The 18891-nt window shown below is 37.1% G+C and overlaps 1 protein-coding gene and 1 long non-coding RNA gene across 6 annotated transcripts; one reads left to right on the forward strand and one right to left on the reverse strand.

The window, feature by feature from the left end:
• Positions 1–69: 69 nt before the first annotated feature.
• On the forward strand, positions 70–2836 carry LOC131025507 (uncharacterized). 2 transcript variants are annotated; one of them, XR_009102182.1, is made up of 3 exons: positions 70–692; positions 1373–1557; positions 2580–2836. It is a non-coding gene; the product is annotated as an uncharacterized LOC131025507 (long non-coding RNA). The 2 variants fall into 2 exon arrangements; XR_009102181.1 differs by having other exon boundaries at positions 1373–1546.
• An 8021-nt stretch (positions 2837–10857) lies between these two features.
• Positions 10858–15451, reverse strand: LOC131025512 (uncharacterized). 4 transcript variants are annotated; one of them, XM_057955320.1, is made up of 5 exons: positions 15192–15451; positions 11867–12160; positions 11626–11781; positions 11303–11525; positions 10858–11175 (listed from the first exon to the last, which is right to left on the reverse strand). In XM_057955320.1, the coding sequence occupies exons 2-4, from the start codon at positions 12152–12154 to the stop codon at positions 11316–11318; spliced, it is 654 nt and encodes a 217-aa protein (XP_057811303.1). In that variant the 5' UTR covers positions 12155–12160; positions 15192–15451; the 3' UTR covers positions 10858–11175; positions 11303–11315. The 4 variants fall into 4 exon arrangements, with proteins under 4 accessions (XP_057811303.1, XP_057811293.1, XP_057811290.1 ...); XM_057955310.1 differs by having other exon boundaries at positions 10858–11170; positions 11867–12155; positions 15192–15450; XM_057955307.1 differs by having other exon boundaries at positions 10858–11170; positions 15192–15450.
• Between the last annotated feature and the right edge of the window lie 3440 nt (positions 15452–18891).

Here is an 18891-nt window from a genome sequence, read left to right on the forward strand (position 1 = left end):
ATGTTATTTTTAAAAAAATAGAAATTGCTTACAATAACTCGACACCATTAAAAAAACTTATACTTAATTAAATTACTTTTTTTCCCAACACAAAACATCCCTTGCTCAAAATTCTGAAATCTCTATCGCGCGCGATGTCATGACAGACTTTGTGTGGTAGGGTTTTCACCTCCATCAGCAAACAGACTATTCTCCGGCGGATCTCTGGATCGAAATCCTCATCAAATTGCCGGTCAAATCCCTCATCACAAACCCCAATTTTAGTTTCGTAGCCTCTCCAATGCAAATCTCTCCATCACAAGCACGAGCACTATCATGTGCTCGAATTCGCCGCTAGTTATGGAGCCTTCGACATCAGTTCCTGCTCAGAGCTCGAATTCTCGTTGAAATCCCAAATTGGATATTTCAGGAACGTGGGCTCACCACTCCTGCGACGGCCTCGTCTGCTTAACCGACGATTTCTTCATGTGTCCTTCGTGTTCTATGGAACCCTTCCGTTAGAAATTGTGTGACCTTGCCGCAGGCCATCACCAATCCAAAGGGGCCCCTATATCGTCGTGTTAGGGTTTAGAGTTGCGAACGGTGTGTACAAGGTTGTGTGCCTCGTCTACTGCTGAAAGCCCGACGACTACGACTTCAACGTCCTGTCGCAGGCCGAGATATTCTCGCTCGGAACGGGGAGGTGGAGAAAGGTATGGGGATTCGATATCAAGCTTAGTATTCTCGAATTCATGTAGTGTCAAGTTTTATTGAATGGTTTTGTGCATTAGCTTGGCTATGAATCGATTGATGATTATCATAGATCCCATAGTTCGACTTTAGCTGGAATTGACAGGGAATGCCTCCAAGTTTGTTCTGTGTTAACTCATGCTGAATAGTTGGAATCAGTTTGATCTTGAGATTTCAAAAGGAAATTTTAAAAAGTTGGTTTTCTGAATTAGGCGTATTTAAAGATTAGCATCTGACAACGTGTTTATTTTCCTGGTTTGTTACCCATATATGATAGAACTGTAATCTATTCGAAATGTAAAATATCATCCCAATCTCAGTCCTGAATCAGAATTCACGAAATGGTTCCGCTAGCTAAAAAAATCAGTTATGTACACTATTTAACTCATCAAACAGAAGTATGTTCGTGTTACTGGATAAGTTTTGTAGAAGTGTTAATATTTCAGTCACTATGCAATTTCTAAGTATGCCTGCTTTTTTTTCTGAACACATAGGTTAGCTCTGTAGTATATTAACCTTTGGTTGATGTTATTTGCCATAGTCAAATTTATTATCAGGACACTATATCTTACTTTTGCTTTAATAAATTGCCATTTTGAGTTCTCAACTTATATATCTATTCCTAAAAACAATTAATTTTAAGGAAATTCTGGATAGTATATTTTCGTGAAAGCTGTAATGCTGCTACTGCTTTGTGGGCAACAAATCAGTTTAAGGTTGCGTTGCTAGTGAAAAGGATCTCCAAGAGTCGTAGGGTGACATTGGCTCTGATATCCCCTTCTTCTTCTCTCATGGTGTTGCATATTGTACAGTACAGGTAAATGTGAGGTCAGTCTTAAGTTTGGGTGAATTCCACCATCATCTTTTGTTTATGTCTTTCAGCTTTCCATATCATTGTTTAGGTATCAATTATGAATAAGGACAAAACATTTTATGACAATTCACATGCTTAGACATCTGATTCTGGTTGCTGGAAGCTATATAAGTTAGTTCTTAGTCAAGGTAGACTTGAATATTTTTTTATTCCTCAATCAACACAATTCATTAACACATCATGTTGGATGCAAAAGCATTCTCAAGTTGTGGAATTTTCCTATAGTTTATGAGCACACAGCATTTTCCTATAATGCACGAGCTTAGGCATCTGATTATGGTTACTGAAAGGGAAAATTATAGAAGTTTGTTTTTTAATCAAGGTGGACCTGAATATCTCTCACTTATGTCGGTTATCTCTCTCATGCCCGTAACTCACTCTCTGCCACAATCATTAATTTTGGGAATTCTCAAGGCTTGTAATTAATATCATTGTAGGAGCATAGATGGAAGAAATGAGGCGAATGACTTCATATTTTTTTTTTTTTGAGAAAAATTCCTAACTTCATATTGAGTATCGAAATGATTTAAAAACAAGCTAACCTCTTGTTGTCTGATTGAAACGAGATGCCAACAAAAGTATAAACTGAATAGCCTAATTGTGATTATTAATGTTGATATATACGAATATCCTTGTCGAACTTAGATGTTGAAATTGAGGAATTTTGCTTCATCTTTCATTGATAAGATGAGACAGGTGTGAGTTAAGAAGTCATTTTTTAATATGGAATATGTGAATTTTGTCACCTTATTAAAGGACATTATACACACACTTAAATGTAGTAATTAAAAACTATTAAAATCAAACTTAATTGCTAGTTAAATTTTAACTTGCTGACTTCGACACATATTGTGCTATATTGCTAATTCATTAATATTAATATTTGTATATGATGTGTGTTTTTTCAAAACGTTTATTAATTTGTTTTTTGATTGAACTTTTAACTAATTATATTAGTTTATGATTGTGTTTGAAGGATATATGGTGAAGGCAATGAAGACAATATTGGACATATTGAATGATGCATCACATTTTGAAGGAAAGAAGGAACAACAAGTGTTGATTCATTTGAAATATTGTTAGGATTACTTATTTTGTAATGGATACGGTAGAATTGGTTGGATTGAACTTGAGTTGTAATGACCATTGGAGTTGTAATAAATGATTATGTTATACAGTTGTAGTAATGATTGTGTCATGTTTTTAAATAAATATTTAATTTTAAAAAATAAATTCTATAAAAGTAGGATCTAATTGATTTTAATATTATATAATAGGGCATAATATTTTTGAACATACGACACCGGTGAAAAATCGTGGTGGTCTAGAAACAACGACATTGGTTTGTTTTCAACAATAGACAAAAACTAGTGTGGTAAACAGAAAAGACCACGGATATTCGGTACCTACGACAGGCTGAAAACCAATTTGAAAGTAATCAAACAACCTCAGACTCTATGCTCTCAAAGACCACGGACAATGTCTATTGTCATAAATATCTATGACAACAGGCATTGTCTGTGGTCTTTGAGCACTTTTTTTCAGGCACCTACGACACTACCATCTACAACAACAGACAATTTTTGAATATGACAACAGGCAATGCCCATTGTTTATTAGCTTTTCTGTAGTAGTGTTAGTTAAGTGTAATCAACCCTGTCCTTGGAGAGTATTCAAGTGTCAACAAGTAGGACATTGGAAGTCTGACTGTTCCATGATGAAGAAAGCTCAAGGTATTTCTACTGCTCTTGTAACGGAAACATATTCAGTTTCGAGATCTTCCCATCAATGGGTTGTTGACTCGGGTGCAACTGACCATGTTTGTTACACCTTGCAGGGGTTCCTGCGGACAAGGGAGCTTAGTGGAGGCGAGCTGGCACTCTACATGGGAAATGAAGCAAGCTTACCTGTTGTTTCAATTGGAGATGTGAATTTGTTGATTGATGGACATGTTTTGGTTTTGAGAGATGTACTCTATGTTCCGGGTTTTCGAAAAAACTTGATTTCTACCATTCAATTACGCAAGTATGGATATTCTGTTCTTTTAGAAGACAGTGCAGTATTCATTAAAGATGGTCAAGTTTTATTTAGAAGTGCAACTAATTCTCTTTATACTTTTTCATGTCCATTCGATTATTCTTCATCTGCTTATACTTTGACTACAAACCAAAATAAGAGAAAGACTTCTTCTCTAGAGAACCAAACTCTTCTTTGACACCTAAGATTGGGTCACATCAATCTAAGGAGGATCCAAAGACTGGTTTCCAATGGTATCTTGGAGTCTCTCCAAGTAGAACCAATCCCAGTCTGCGAATCCTGCATAGAGGGAAAGATGACGACTCGGCCTTTCAAGGCCAATGGGTATAGGGCCAAAGAAGTGTTGGAACTGGTTCATTATGACTTGTGAGGACCTATGTCCACTCAAGCTCGTGGAGGGTACGAGTACTTTGTCACTTTCATTGACGATTACTCAAGGTATGGATACATTTACTTATTACGCTACAAGTCTGAATGCTTTAACAAGTTTCAAACATTCAAGGCGGAAGTAGAGAAACGACAAGGTAAAAGTATAAAGTCATTGCGATCTGACCGCGGTGGCGAATACCTCAGTAACGAGTTTATAGCATACTTGTTACAATCTGGGATTACATCTCAGTTGACTACACCGGGTACACCCCAACAGAATGGTGTAGCAGAGAGAAAAAATAGGACTCTTCTAGAAATAGTTCGTTCGATGATAGTTTCGCTACTTTACCTATTTCGTTTTGGGGATATACCTTAGAAACAGCTGGTTACATTCTTAACTTAGTGCCTTCTAAGTCGGTTGCAAAGACCTCGTCCGAGCTGTGGTCAGGGCGCAAGCCTTCTCTTAACCACATCCGGGTTTGGCGGGTTTGGGGCAGTCCAGCACATGTGCTGAACAAGGATGCCGATAAGTTGAGCCCTAGAACTGAAGTAAAGCTGTTTATAAGATATCCTAGAGGAACGAAAGGTGGTTATTTTTATTGTCCTAAGGATCAGAAAGTCGTTATTTGATTCTTGGAAGAGGACTATGTAAATAATCACAAAAGTAGGAGCAAAATCATCCTCGGTGAGGTCAAAGACATTGGCATGACAAGTCAACCAACTCAGCCAATTGTGCAAGATGTAGTACCCCAAGTCTCATCAGAAAACGCACAAGCTGTCGATACTGAATCTGTAATAGTGCCACGTCGTAGTGAGAGGGCATTAAAGGGCAAACCGCCCAATCAATATGCGTTTGTCAACGAATCTACGGATTTAGTTGATGATGGGCTTGTCGAAGAAGCACTAGCAGATCCAGATGCTCTTGAATGGGAAACATGTATGGTTTCTGAATATGAATCAATAACTGCCATGGATGTATACGAGAAATATTTGCTTCATGTTGGTCGTGAGACCATTGGTTGCAAATGGGTATACAAACGCAAGAGAGGACCAGACGGGAAGGTTACGACCTTCAAAGCGAGACTAGTGGCGAAGAATTATACTCAACGACCTGGTATCGATTATGAGGAAATTTTTTCGCCAGTAGCCATGCTTAAGTCTATTCGAGCTCTCTTGGCCATGGCTGCCCATATGAACCTAGAGGTGTGGCAAATGGATGTCAAGACCGCATTCTTGAATGGGTATCTTGAGGAAGATAGAGATATCTATATGCTACAACCAGAGGGGTTCATCAAGGAAGGTGAAGAGCATCTAGTATGGAAGCTTAAGAAGTCCATTTGTGGACTTAAGCAAGCTTCACGATCCTGGAACAAACGTTTCGATGACGTGGTCAAAACTTATGGTTTTGAGCAGTGTGTCAACGATAGTTGCGTTTATAGCGTCTGTATCGATGGGAGTTTGGTATTCCTTATACTCTATGTGGATGGCATACTTCTCATTAGCGATAATGTGAATGTATTGTCGGGCATTAAAGAGTGGTTATCCCAACAGTTTCAAATGAAGGATTTAGGAGAGACAGCATATATTCTCGGGATAAAGATCGGTCGTGACCGATCTAAGAGAATGTTGAGTTTGTCTCAAACAGCCTACATTGATATTGTATTGGCGCGGTTCAGCATGCAGAATGCCAAGAAAGATTTCTACCTTTCAAACATGGTGTTCCGCTATCTAAGGCAATATGTCTCACAACGCTTGAGGAGATAGCGAGCATGCAGACAATTCTCTATGCCTCGGCTGTGGGAAGTCTCATGTATGCGATGCAGTGTACCAGGCCTGATATCTGTTTTGCCGTTGGCATTGCAGCAAGATATCAGGCGAATCCAGGTCAAGCTCATTGGACTGTTGTAAAGCACATACTCAAGTACCTTAAACAGACTAAGGAGTATGCGCTAGTTTACCAGTCTGATGATCTGACACCGGTAGGGTATGTGGACGCCGATTATCAAGGTGATAAGGACAAGAGGCGGTCTACTACTGGCTATGTGTTTAAGTTTGGGGGTGGAGCCATTGTGTGGAGAAGTGTAAAGCAGAAATGCAATTCACTATCCACCATGTAAGCCGAGTATGTAGCTGCTTGTGAAGCTGCTAAAGAGGCTGCATGGCTCAGGAACTTCCTAACTGAGATTGATGTGATTCCTAGTTTGTCAAAGTGCATCACAATTTATTGTGATAACGAGACTGCTATTGCGAATAGCAAGGATTCAAAATGTCATCAATACATGAAACACATTGATGGCAAGTATCATTACATTCGGTTTGTGGTCAAGCATGGTGATGTAGCTTTGATGCATATTGCGGGAGTTGATAATCTGGCTGATCCCTTCACGAAGAGTGTTCCGGGTGCGATGTTCAACAAGCATGTTGAAGGCCTTGGAGTTCGTGGCCTCCCTATACTAAATTAAACTTTAGTATAAGTGGAAGATTTTGTAATAGCTAGATGATATTATCAGTTTTTTTTTTCCAGTCACATTATATACTAAAAGTTTGCTTTAGTATAAGTGGGAGAATTGAAGGGTTGTATACTGAAAGCAAGATTTTATGCTTGTATACATTGATTCTTTAGTTCACTATGATTCTTCTATCTGAAATATTATTATTGCATAATCATATAATAATCCAATTTATCGCATACTATAGATTATATGGTGTGTTGTGGATCACAGAAGATCATGTAATTGGAAAAAATTGAGATATAAATTGAGTTCACAATCGAGACAACTATGGACGAGTTGTTGGTTTAGATTATAAAATAAATGGATAAATAGTTTATCTTGGTTGTTTATTTATGCTAGTACCTTCGTGTATTGAACAGGATCACAGTGAGATGAATTCTTATATTCTGACTAATCAAGTGGGAGAATTGAAGGGTTGTATACTGAAAGCAAGATTTTATGCTTGTATACATTGATTCTTTAGTTCACTATGATTCTTCTATCTGAAATATTATTATTGCATAATCATATAATAGTCCAATTTATCGCATACTATAGATTATATGGTGTGTTGTAGATCACAGAAGATCATGTAATTGGAAAAAATTGAGATATAAATTGAGTTCACAATCGAGACAACTATGGACGAGTTGTTGGTTTAGATTATAAAATAAATGGATAAATAGTTTATCTTGGTTGTTTATTTATGCTAGTACCTTCGTGTATTGAACAGGATCACAGTGAGATGAATTCTTATATTCTGACTAATCAAGAATCAAGATCTCGGCGACTTAAATATTCTTAACCTTAGTTGGATTAATCGGTGTGAATAATATATTGATTATTGCTATGATTTATCATGGGTGAAAGTTCTTTTGAAGCTCAATATACTCGATACTTTGGGTGATAGCAATTATTATATGACATGCTATTATATTGCAATAAGGATCTGTGTCCTGCTAATAACAGGATGATAATATCCTCTCGAGGAACTTAATAAGTTTTATCGTATTAAACCCTGCAGGTGGAATTAGTTCCGATACGATAATAAGTTTAAGTGGCAGCACTCGAGATGTCGTTTATAATTAAACGACTAATTAATTAATTAATTGATCGTCAGGGGAATTAATTAATTAATGGATGTTGGATATCTTAAACACAGGGATTAATTAAGTCTAATGCTAGCCCCGACTCACCTAAAGAGTAAAGAGATAAATCAGTATTAATTTTCTAGTGGAATAAATTAATATTTGTGTCTCGATTTTATTTTGGGCTGAATAAGAAAATCGAGCACTGGGAGGCCAAACTTTATTCAAGCTAGTAGATCCCCGCTTGGCCCAATAAAGGTTTAACTCCTTAAGTAGGCGTCCCATCTCCTCTCTTAAGCTTTTGGGCTTGGTCTGATTTAATTATGTTTTGGGCTTATTATTTAGGTATGTCTAATACCTGGTATAAGTAATAAGATAACCCTAAACCTAATTAACTATTCACACACGTGAGAGCAGATTTGAGAGATAGAGCAGATGCCAACTTTGCTGGAGAAGACTTCAAGATCGTTGCCACCCAACGTGAAGTCTTACCGTGGGAATAAGTTGGAAGATCAACACTAGAGTCGATCATTGCCAGATTTGCAAGTAAGATTCTATCCTCTTGCTATAGGCACATGGTTTTTGTATGTATTCGTCAGCTCTGCACATGGTCAGCTCTGCAGAATTGACAGCGCTGCGGCCAGGTCACGTTGCGGCTTTGTCAGCGCTGCGCACCACTTTGAGCCCAAATACGCAATTTTTAATCCAAAAACTCCAACTTAGCATTCTTCCTCCTGTTTTATCAAAAGCTCCTACAAAGCATCAACAAACTCATAAACGCACCAAATTGCATAATATTTAACTTAAAATTAGCACAATCAAACCCCCAAATTGAGAACAATTAGGCATCAATCATCTTCCAAGAAAAGGTTCAGCTGATGCATTGCTGCAAAACCCATAGCTGCAGAATACCCAAGAAACTTATGAAGGGAAAAGAAGTTGAAACTAAAAAGCAAATTACTAAGAAAAATACATATATAATACGCCTGACAAGATAGAGGGCTACCAGCAGTGCCTGAGGGCGGGGGATTATTCGGACCACCATAGAAGCCAAAATGACGAAGGGCACTCTCATGCTTCAGAAGGCCAATGATATCAAACCTATTATGCTTCACATCTTTGGGGTCATAAACGAGTGAACTAAGTTTATTCATGATAGATATGTCTCGAGGAGAAATGGCATCTATAGGGGGAAGACGATTATTAGGGCTGCAAACCTCGTAATTCCAGGACTGAGTGGAGAATCCCCATGAATTCTCAGAAGTCAAAATGGCGAAGCTCTTTTCTATCCATTGACCATCTTGGCTTAGGCCGGTAACGGCGAAACGGATAGGGTTATTTCCGCCAGAGCGAAAACAGCAAAAGCCACTTGAAAGCTTCTGGACATTGAAGTAGCAGACAAAAGCAAAGGCAGAGAGGCGATATAGATAACTGGAAAAAATCATGAAGAACCCAAACAAAACGCGTAGGGAAGAAGGTACTAATTGATTAGGCATTATTCCAAAGAATCAAAGACCTCAATTAGAAAATGATGAAGTGGAAAGCGAATCCCTGCATCCATTTGTTGCAACGAGAAAATCAAGGCCAGAAAGGGAACCAGGTTAAAGTAATTATGATCTAGAGGGCGGGCAAAAGTAAAACCCCTAAAACCAAAGATCGATTTGAGTCTAGCGATTTCTTGAGGGAGAATCAGTGAATTTTGCCCTATCAATTTAGATGAAAGTTCGGCGTGAACTTTTTATAGAAGATGGGAGAGGCGCTGATCCAAGACGTATAAATCTACCTCTATAAGATGATCGATAGAAGCAGCTTCTTCAGAATGGTGGTTATCGGAAGTAGAAGAGGTGGTCGAAGGATAATCAGCCGCCGCCGACGGAGATTGATTTTGGGAATTAGATTCGGAAGGATTTGGCATGATTTAACCCTAGAAATTTAATAAAAACAGTGGCAAGTAAAAGGATGAAGAAGGAGATAGTACCTGAGGGAATCAAGTGAAGATAAAGCACGAGCGGGAAGTAAGATTAATTGCCGAAGGAATAAGCAGGGGATTAGAAAATGAGATATGAGGAAGATGAAATGCATGCGACAGAAGAAAGCCCGATGAAAAAACATATAAGGAAAGGTGAAGAGACAGTTTTTTGATCCGATGGATAGGATCAAAGGCAGAAAAGAAATGAACGGTCAAGATTGTAGGAGTTGAAAAGGCGGTGAAAAGACAAAAAATTAGAGGTAGGTTATTGTGTAGTTGCAAAAATTCAAAAAAGGTAATGATGGAAACGTGGGCGCGAATTTCCAGCAAAAGACGGAAGGGCGTGTTTGGATGGAGTAAAATCTTTAAATCTACTCCCAGCGATGATACCACAAGGAAAAGACGGAAGGGCGTGTTTGGATGGAGTAAAATCTTTAAATCTACTCCCAGCGATGATACCACAAATTAAACATCACTCAGAGTAGGGGGGGGGGGGTTGACGTGGGGTTAATTAAGCCCTACGATTATTCACTCACAAGATGGGTATTAGTGAAGGCCCAATAAGGACAAATATTGTCCTTAGATCCGGCCCATAATTGTCAGGGCTGAAAGAGCACTTTAGTACAGCACGCTCCATTGGCACCGAGCCCTTTGGTTCAGTGCTGGAGAAAGAGCTCGGCAAGTATTGGATCTTTAACTCAGAGCTGAGGGGAGAACTTGCAAATCTTAAAGCTCAAGCTCTTATCCCAGGACTGAGGAAGAGGAAATATGTCACTCTCTAGGTAGCCGACAGTACGAAAAAATGACGCGCTTGGGCCGTTTCCTCGCGCAGCAGTAGCAGAGGGAATCTGTCAGTAAAGGATAGATTGCGATACGCCACGCATCGACATATCATTAGGTGATCACAATCAAAAGGACGATGACACCCTTTTTGTTCTCTTAGGAGAAAGGACGAATTTGTCCTTACACTCTCTCTCTCTAGTAAGCTAGTATATAAATATCACCATAGTCAACTTCAGAAAGTAAGTTTAATCCATTCACCTAAAAATTATCTTTTCTTTCTTTCTTTCTCCCCAAATTATTTTCCTTTCGCTAACTTGGGCGTCGGAGGGTCTTCACCGGAACCCACCTCCGGTGTTACACTTGTTTTGCAGGGATCCATTTCGAAGGAGCTTCAACGTCAAGCGTAGAGAAGGTAGTTAACAATGTATTTCCCGAATCTTTATCCTCTTTTTTATAGCAAATATCTGCCTCGTTGATAAGGATTTAACCCGGCCATATCAGCACTCACTCAAGCGTATAATATAAGCAACCAAATTTCATTTCAAATCAATAAATTCACAGAGTAACCATGAAAAGATCCGGCACTAAGGCTATTCAATATCTTTTGCACAAAGTTATGGCAAATAAGTCTATTACAATGTCAAAAAGGTAAACAATACCAATTACAAGGATTACTTTCATACATTAGTAAATTTAGTAAATTTAAAAAGGCCTCTTGGATAGTAGAACGGGTCGTGAAATTGGTCCACTCGCAATCCGACTAAAACCACCTATCAAGAAGCTCAATTTTGACTCGCATGGCTGTATATATTTCAATCCATATTCCAAGCTACACTTCAAACAAGAAAAATAAGTTGGTAATGGTAACAAGAAACGTAAGCATTTATGTAAAAAAGTTTGAACACATTACAAATCAAGATTTGATAAATCATGTGCAGATGAAATTATAATTAGTATATACCTTACGAAGAGCATCAATTAGGCTTGAGCCTGAAGGTGAAAATTTGATATATTTTCCTTCGATTCATCATCACACTGGCCTGGAATGTCTTCATTGTCACTGCCTCAGTCTCGTTCTTCACATCACGTGCACAAAAGGTTAAATAATATGTGAAGGCACGGCAAACTCCACCGCCACTCAAATGCATTTTCTCAATATACTCAACCTTATACTTTGTCTCCTCCTACAAAGAAAAGAAATGAAGCAAACAAAAGGTCAAGCAAATGTACCATCATGTTGGAAACAATGAAATTAAGGTACGAGGAGGAAGGAGGCTTACACACATTTTTTAAATTATACCGATCAATAACCAATTGAGCTATACATTTAGGATCACCATGGAAAGTATCATGGACTGATGGGCAATAGCGCGAATATTCAACTGGCATAACAGACGTCACTCCATGGAAGTGACCAGGATATACGTCGAAATTAAATCCCTAAAACAAGACATGAAAAGATCACTATACAAGAACTCCAATACCGACACCGACACAAACACAAACATGAATTAATTAATTTTACCTGGCTCTCTGAAACTTGTATTAAATACTTGCGTAAAGCATCGACAACTCGTCTAGCTTTAGGCCTCTGGTGCGGTTTACAAAGATTTACTATCTCATCATTAGTCATATCATGATACTTCTTAGATTGTCGTCTCCTTTGATTCTTTGAGTCAACTGATTGTTGATTTTGACATTGACATGGTAAATCTTTTTGCTTCCTTTGTTGAGTTGGAAAGGAGGCCGAAGCAGAGAAAGAGCACCTTTTCATCCTTGAGGAGGCAGAAGCAGAGGAAGAGCACCTTTTCATCCTTTCCTTGAGGAGGCAGAATGTAAACTTAATAACTATACCAAGTATAGAAAGATATGAAATTATACAAAAAATAAAACAGTATGGTTTATTTTCTTAATTTGTATTATCAAGCCACATATATGATCCTATTATATTGGCTGAGGTACAACTGCTATTTTCTTAATATATTTAATACAATCTTGTAACTAATTATGAAGCCACATATACGAAAACGCCCAAGTATGCCGGAAAAACGCTCTCCTGGACGTTTTTACTAATAATTTTTTTTTTAAAACTACGGTTAAAATTCTGTCAAAATACGTGAAAGCTTCAAGAAATTCGAAAGAGAACCCATAAATCCTACCTTTATCGGTGTTGCTGATTGTGGGTTCGTTGAGTTTATGTTCAGTTCTTCATTTGATTTATAATTAGTCTTATTATATATACACAAGAACTAACAAAGACCATCTCATGTTTTAGTTCGTAATTTAGAAATCAAGCATTATTATAGTAATTACGACTTGAGTGGTGTTAATTGATAAGACTGGATTATATTATAAGGCCATTGCTTAGGAGAGCCCAATCGGTCTTGCACCCTGAATTAAAACGCAACACACATGCAGAAGGTAGGAACATATTTCTTTAGTTGAGAAGACACACAGCAGATTAAATCTGCGAAACTTGGCACCCACTCACTCTCCTCTTTCGGAAATATCACCTCACACCAAATATAGATACAGTAAGAAATTCTAGAGCAACTCAACAAGCTGCAGGAGCAGAAGCTCAGAAACCACGACCAAAATCACACCAAATTCAGTAAGTCTTAACCTATTCACAGTACACAATAGAAGCTGAAATTGAAATCTTAAATCTGCAAATTCACAACACCATTGAATCACCATCACAGTTGATCCATCTCATAATTTACTACACTTAAATCTTAATTAGAATTCCCAATTTAATAAGAGCAAGGATTTAAAGATACTTACTAATCACTAATAATAATAGTACCCTAATTTATTGTCTGCCGTGAGAGAAGGGGGCTGAATTAGAATTCCCAATTTAATAAGAGCAAGGATTTAAAGATACTTACTAATCACTAATAATAATAGTACCCTAATTTATTGTCTGCCGTGAGAGAAGGGGGCTGAAAGGTGACGACGAGCCGTCGATCGCCGGAAATCTGAGAGGTTTTGTGCAATTATAGAAATGACTAGAGGGAGAAGATTAGGTTTTCGGTTTTGTGCAATCGATATTATATATAAAGCAGGAGTTTAACGGATAAAAACTACCGCCTTGTTTCAAATTTTAGTTTTTGTTAACTATCTTCCGCATTTGGCGTAATGATCATTTCATCTGTCTTCCAACTTTGAAAATGTGGATATTATATATAAAGCAGGAGTTTAACGGATAAAAACTACCGCCTTGTTTCAAATTTTAGTTTTTGTTAACTATCTTCCGCATTTGGCGTAATGATCATTTCATCTGTCTTCCAACTTTGAAAATGTGGATATTATATATAAAGCAGGAGTTTAACGGATAAAAACTACCGCCTTGTTTCAAATTTTAGTTTTTGTTAACTATCTTCCGCATTTGGCGTAATGATCATTTCATCTGTCTTCCAACTTTGAAAATGTGGATATGACTCAAGTTGAGCCAATCTCATCCCTTTTCAATTTCTTTTTCGTGTTTTTTTTTTTTTCCTTCTTTTTATATCTAATAATCATATAGTTTGATCAATAATAAAATACTAAATATATATCAAGTTCAATATAAGAGAGAGAGATGATAAAATTATTCATAAGTATTTTTATCCTCATTTTTTCATTTGTCAATTGTACTAAATAAAAGCAAAACGATAAACTAACGAAAAACAAGAAGAAAAATAAGTTACATTGTGTCTCAATCATGTTGTCAATTTTATAATAAAATTGAAACAATATATATTCAATGTAACCAGTGGCGGATTCAGGGGGGGGCTAGGGGGGGCTGAAGCCCCCTCCCAATTTTTGAGTTTTTTTTTTTTTTTTAATATAGAAATTTATTTCACTTAATATATCAATATATATGTATATGTGTATATAAATAAGAAATAGAAGAAAAATATAATACATTATTTCTAGTATATCCCACTATCCATATTAATTCTTTGAAATTGTACATTGATTTGTTACATTTATGTTATTTTTATCCTATTTTTTTTCTTAATTAATTTTTAATGTTGAATTTGAGTCCATTCTAAAGTTAAAAGTAAAATTACTAATTATTAACAATGAAAGTTAGTTTATTTGTTTAGAAAATGAAATATATTTTTTTAAAAGAATGCATAATAAAAGTATTGTTTTGTATACTTTCAATCTACTTGATGTTGAATTAATTGAATTGCAAACATATATCTATTATATTAAGTGATTGTTAAAAAAATGCATGAAAATAAAGTGTACGGAATGTTCAAAAAAATTTGCTTCGGGGGCTCCCGCCCCCGAACCCCCGTGTAAATGTCTACATACGTCGTAGATCAATAAATTCAGCCCCCCTAACCTAAAATCCTGGATCCGCCCCTGAATGTAACTACAATATATGCATGCATCAAAAAATAATTATTATAGCATATGCTATAAAATACTATATGTATATATTTGCTATTATCTTATGTCAATTAAATTAAATTGTATATTGATATGCATATATATTAAAAATATAATTTATAATTTTTTTGAGTGACATTAAATTTTGATATAGAGTTGAAGTAATGATATGATAGAGTAAGTATTTGCTAAAAGTTCATGTATTTTACGGCAAATATCCCAATATAAATTATTGTTTTGTTATCAATTGATGTAAATCATAAATGATGATTTTTTGGTGTGTGCATATATATATTACAAAATATATCATGTACTCATGCATTGCCCAAAGAACGTAAAAAAATATCGTATACTTTCAATGTTCTCTGTGCATCGCACATGCGGGCGTACTAGTTATAGAAATGACGAGAGAGAAGATTAGGTATTCAGTAGGAATAAAAGATGAGAGGACAGAAAGCGAGACTTACCGTGATGTCAATTGAAGAAGTAGCGCTGCACAGCGGCGACGGCTCTCCGTTTGAGGGTTGCTGCTATCACCCGATCGAAGAAGGCGAACAGCGGTGGCGGCCTTCCCTTTTAGCCGTTGCTATGCGTCGCCAATCGTGGTGAGGGAGGCGGCTGTTGTTCACTCCGGAGAAGAAGAAGAGGGAGAAAGGGGCCACTGTCCTTTGCTGTTCGATTTAGAGGAAGAGAGGCGTGAGATGTGTGTGTGAGGGTGATAATTCTGCTGATTGATTTGAGGGTTAGGAAATGGGCTTTGAATTAATTATTGGATTGGGCTTGGGTAGTTTATTAGGAAAATTTGGATGTATGAATCCTAATCAAATTGAAGAAAAAATGTGGGAGAAAATAGGACGCCAATTGAAGAAAAAAAAGAGAAAAAATAAATTAAATATGAATTGTAGGAAAAAATAGGACACCAAAATTAGGGATACAAATTAAATATTTTCCTTTGATAAAAGTTGTTTTATGGAAATACATTTGATAAAAGTTGTTTTATGTAAATACATAAAGTTATTTTATTTTATTATGAAAATGAAATAAATTCAAAATAAATTCAAAAACTTCAGTTTTTAATAATTCCATGATAAATATAGATATTTGATTATAATTTGTTTCACTCAAAAAGAACGTTTAATTTTTTAAACATGTCTATTCTGCAAAATCAATTGTAATGAAAAAAATAAGAAACTATAAAAATTAAAAGAAAGTGAGCAACAAAATAAAAAAAAAAAGTAAAAATCGAAAGGAAAAAGAGAAAAAAGGGAAATAAAAGAAGCGGAGAAGTTATGGTCAAACAAAAATAACTTAAGGGAAAGGAAATTAAAATTTTAATTTGAAAATTTGTTGTTAAATTAATTTCAAATTTTAAACGATCATAACTTTTATGTTTTTTATCCGTTTTTAACAAATCACATATCAAATTAAAGATATTTTCACAAATTTTAATATGAGATCCATATTGCATATTTTTTTCTAAAGAAAACTGGCTGATTTTGAGAAAAAAGGAAGTAGAAAAAGAAAAAAGAAAAAATGAAAACTAAAACTTTATGCAATGGACAAAAAAGTAGAAATCCACGTGTGTACAGGCTAACACAATGCATAAATTTTGGGCTTGGAAAGTAAATTGTATTTGGGCCGGTAACAGTGTTTTGGCGGAAAACCAAAATGAAGAAGTTTCCGTTTTAATATATTTATATATTTATATGACTCAGCATATCCTACACTCAACTCCCTACACTTCATATGTTAAGATGATGACACGTGTACATTCTTAATTCCTATCTTCATGAGATATCAAATTGACCCCTCATAATAACAAATAAACACAAGAACCCCATACAAGTTTCAATTTAGACAGAAAGATCATTTCTTCATTTCAATAATTGTAAAATCATGCAATTAATAAAATATGGCCCAACATGCTTCCGTAACACTTCAAAATAATTTTAAACATAAATCAACATTATACCTTCCGCCAGATGGTCTTCTTCAGGAGTCAGTCTTTGTCGCGTTTTACGGACCGTCTGCCCTCCAGGCTCCGTCCAACCACGCACTCGCAAGAGATGGTTGCAACCTTCATCCTTCACTATGTTCTGACGTTGAATACTTTGTTGATAAATGAAAGAAAATTTTTACTAAACCGAAAAATTGGGCAAAATTAAAGCGTTTATAGAGGAATTATAAAATATTTAGTTTATTTCATAATATCTCCCTAAGGGAGGAGACAAACTTGTTTAGCTACTCATTGGTAGCTGATACTTGTATACATAAAATAAAAGAAACTAAAACTAGATTTGAAAAACTTTTAAAAACAAAATTAAAAAATTACAAAGATAAATTCTAGAGAGAGAGTGTGTTGTGTGAATGTGTTGAGAATTTTTCGATGATCTCTTCTCTCCAGAGCTTGTGTTTATATAGAGGTTTGATACCCTCTATAATTGCCCGGTAGTTGGCCTTGGATTCCTTCTTCGTGGCCAGCTTGCTTGAATGGTGATAGCCACCTTCTTTTGTCGGCCATTATTACCGACACTAGTTAGTGTCTTCACATGGAGTTGAACCTTCCTTTGTCCTTTTGTGATAATGGTTGGTGAGGTCCAGCTGCTTTATCTTCCACCCAGCCTTGTCTTCTGCTTTCGGTGAGTGGTGTTTTCCTGGTCCCATACTTCATTATTTCATTGATAATGTTGTGAGGGGCCAGCCTGCAACTTTTCCACCATCCTTTGTCTTCTTTTGATGAGTGGATTTCCTGTAGAATTACCCACTTTTGCTAGTGGGTAGTTGATCCGCATAATCTTCCACTCACTTTTGTCGTTTCTTTTTTAGTGGGTGGCCTTCTTGTCCTGAGTCACATGACTTCCTTTTCTTTGTCGGGCATCTTACTATTTTGGTGCCCGCGGTGCTCGTCCACGTGGAGTCCTGTGCTCCTCATATTCGTCGGACCGGAACTTCTTTTTATTAGGCTTTGGAAAGAAGCATTTTCCGAACTCTGGTTCCTTCTGCGTGGGACACTCCGCGCAGATGTGATCTACCCAATGGCCTAAATGAGCCATGTTGCAGAACTTGTGTCGGGTTTTTTTGCTTCCCGCCACCTTGTTGTGCCAGAGAGTCTGCCTTTTTTCTTCGAAGGCCTTCTCCGCAAAGCTCGTGGTTTTTCCTGTCATAGTATTTAACAGGAATGATCCAAGTCCTGCGTTATGAGAGAACTTGAATTGGTACTTTACTTTGTCCATCTCCGTGAGACATACCCATAGTCCCCATGCACGTCTTATGGAGATTTGATCCCCCGTAAAAGTGGTGACGATGGAGATCTGGTGCCTTAATTCTGTTTAAGGCCTCCGTGTCGGGTCTCCGAAGCTTAATAAAATGAAAAGCCTCATGATTCCCTTTGCCTGCTGGTTCTGGAGCTGCACTGAGAAAATATAACTCCAGGACGTCTCCTCTGTTTAGAGACGGATTGTTTGACCAATCATCATAGACTGTTTCTTGGATCCACCTTGGTAGACCCTTGATTTCGTTAAATGCTGGTGATATAGTATAAACTGAGGCTAACGCCCCAAATTCATACCACTCCTTGACCTCCTGAGGATTGGCTCCGGTGGTCATCCAAATACGGGGATATTTTCCTCCCACGTCAACCCGGCTGTAGTTCGGATTGAGCCCTTTTCTCGTATTGATTTTCTCCCATCTGGACTGGTACATCTGCCAAACAGGAGATATTTCAATAATATTAGTATCAATCTTAGATTTGCCTGTCAGCGGCCTAAGACTGATCTCTCCCTCTTTTACCCCAGAGGTGGAGGGTTGACATGTTGGTTTGGTCGGTGAAGACTTAGCAACATCTTTTTCTTGAGGATCCGGTTTTAACACCTTAGCCTCAGAACTTGTGCTAGGGGTACTTGAATCCCCTGCTACCGGTAATCCGTCCGGTACGGTAATGCCTACTTCGATCATGGGAGCCATAATCCCGCGCAGGAGCGGCTTGTGGGTTGCCTCATTAAGACTTAACATCTTTTTGAGACATTCTCGTATACGGTTAGACACTTTGGATTCATCATCCGATTGTATCATTCCCGCTTGTTTGGCATGGAGTAAGCACTCTTGCCATTCTTGTTGTAGCATCTCCAGGTTTTCCAGGAGCTGCCTCTAGTTATCCATGATGGTGTC

The sequence above is a fragment of the Salvia miltiorrhiza genome, chromosome 1 (assembly GCF_028751815.1).
Source record: "Salvia miltiorrhiza cultivar Shanhuang (shh) chromosome 1, IMPLAD_Smil_shh, whole genome shotgun sequence".
NCBI lineage: Eukaryota > Viridiplantae > Streptophyta > Magnoliopsida > Lamiales > Lamiaceae > Salvia > Salvia miltiorrhiza.

Bases quoted from the DNA above. Each gene is read 5' to 3' on its own strand.
- LOC131025512 (XM_057955320.1), bottom strand. From the start codon at position 12,154: ATGAAAAGGTGCTCTTCCTCTGCTTCTGCCTCCTCAAGGATGAAAAGG. The intron at 11,782-11,866 runs GTAAAATTAATT...GTCTTGTTTTAG, and splicing joins TACAAGTTTCAGAGAGCCAG to GGATTTAATTTCGACGTATA. The intron at 11,526-11,625 runs GTGTGTAAGCCT...TTTTCTTTGTAG, and splicing joins ATCGGTATAATTTAAAAAAT to GAGGAGACAAAGTATAAGGT.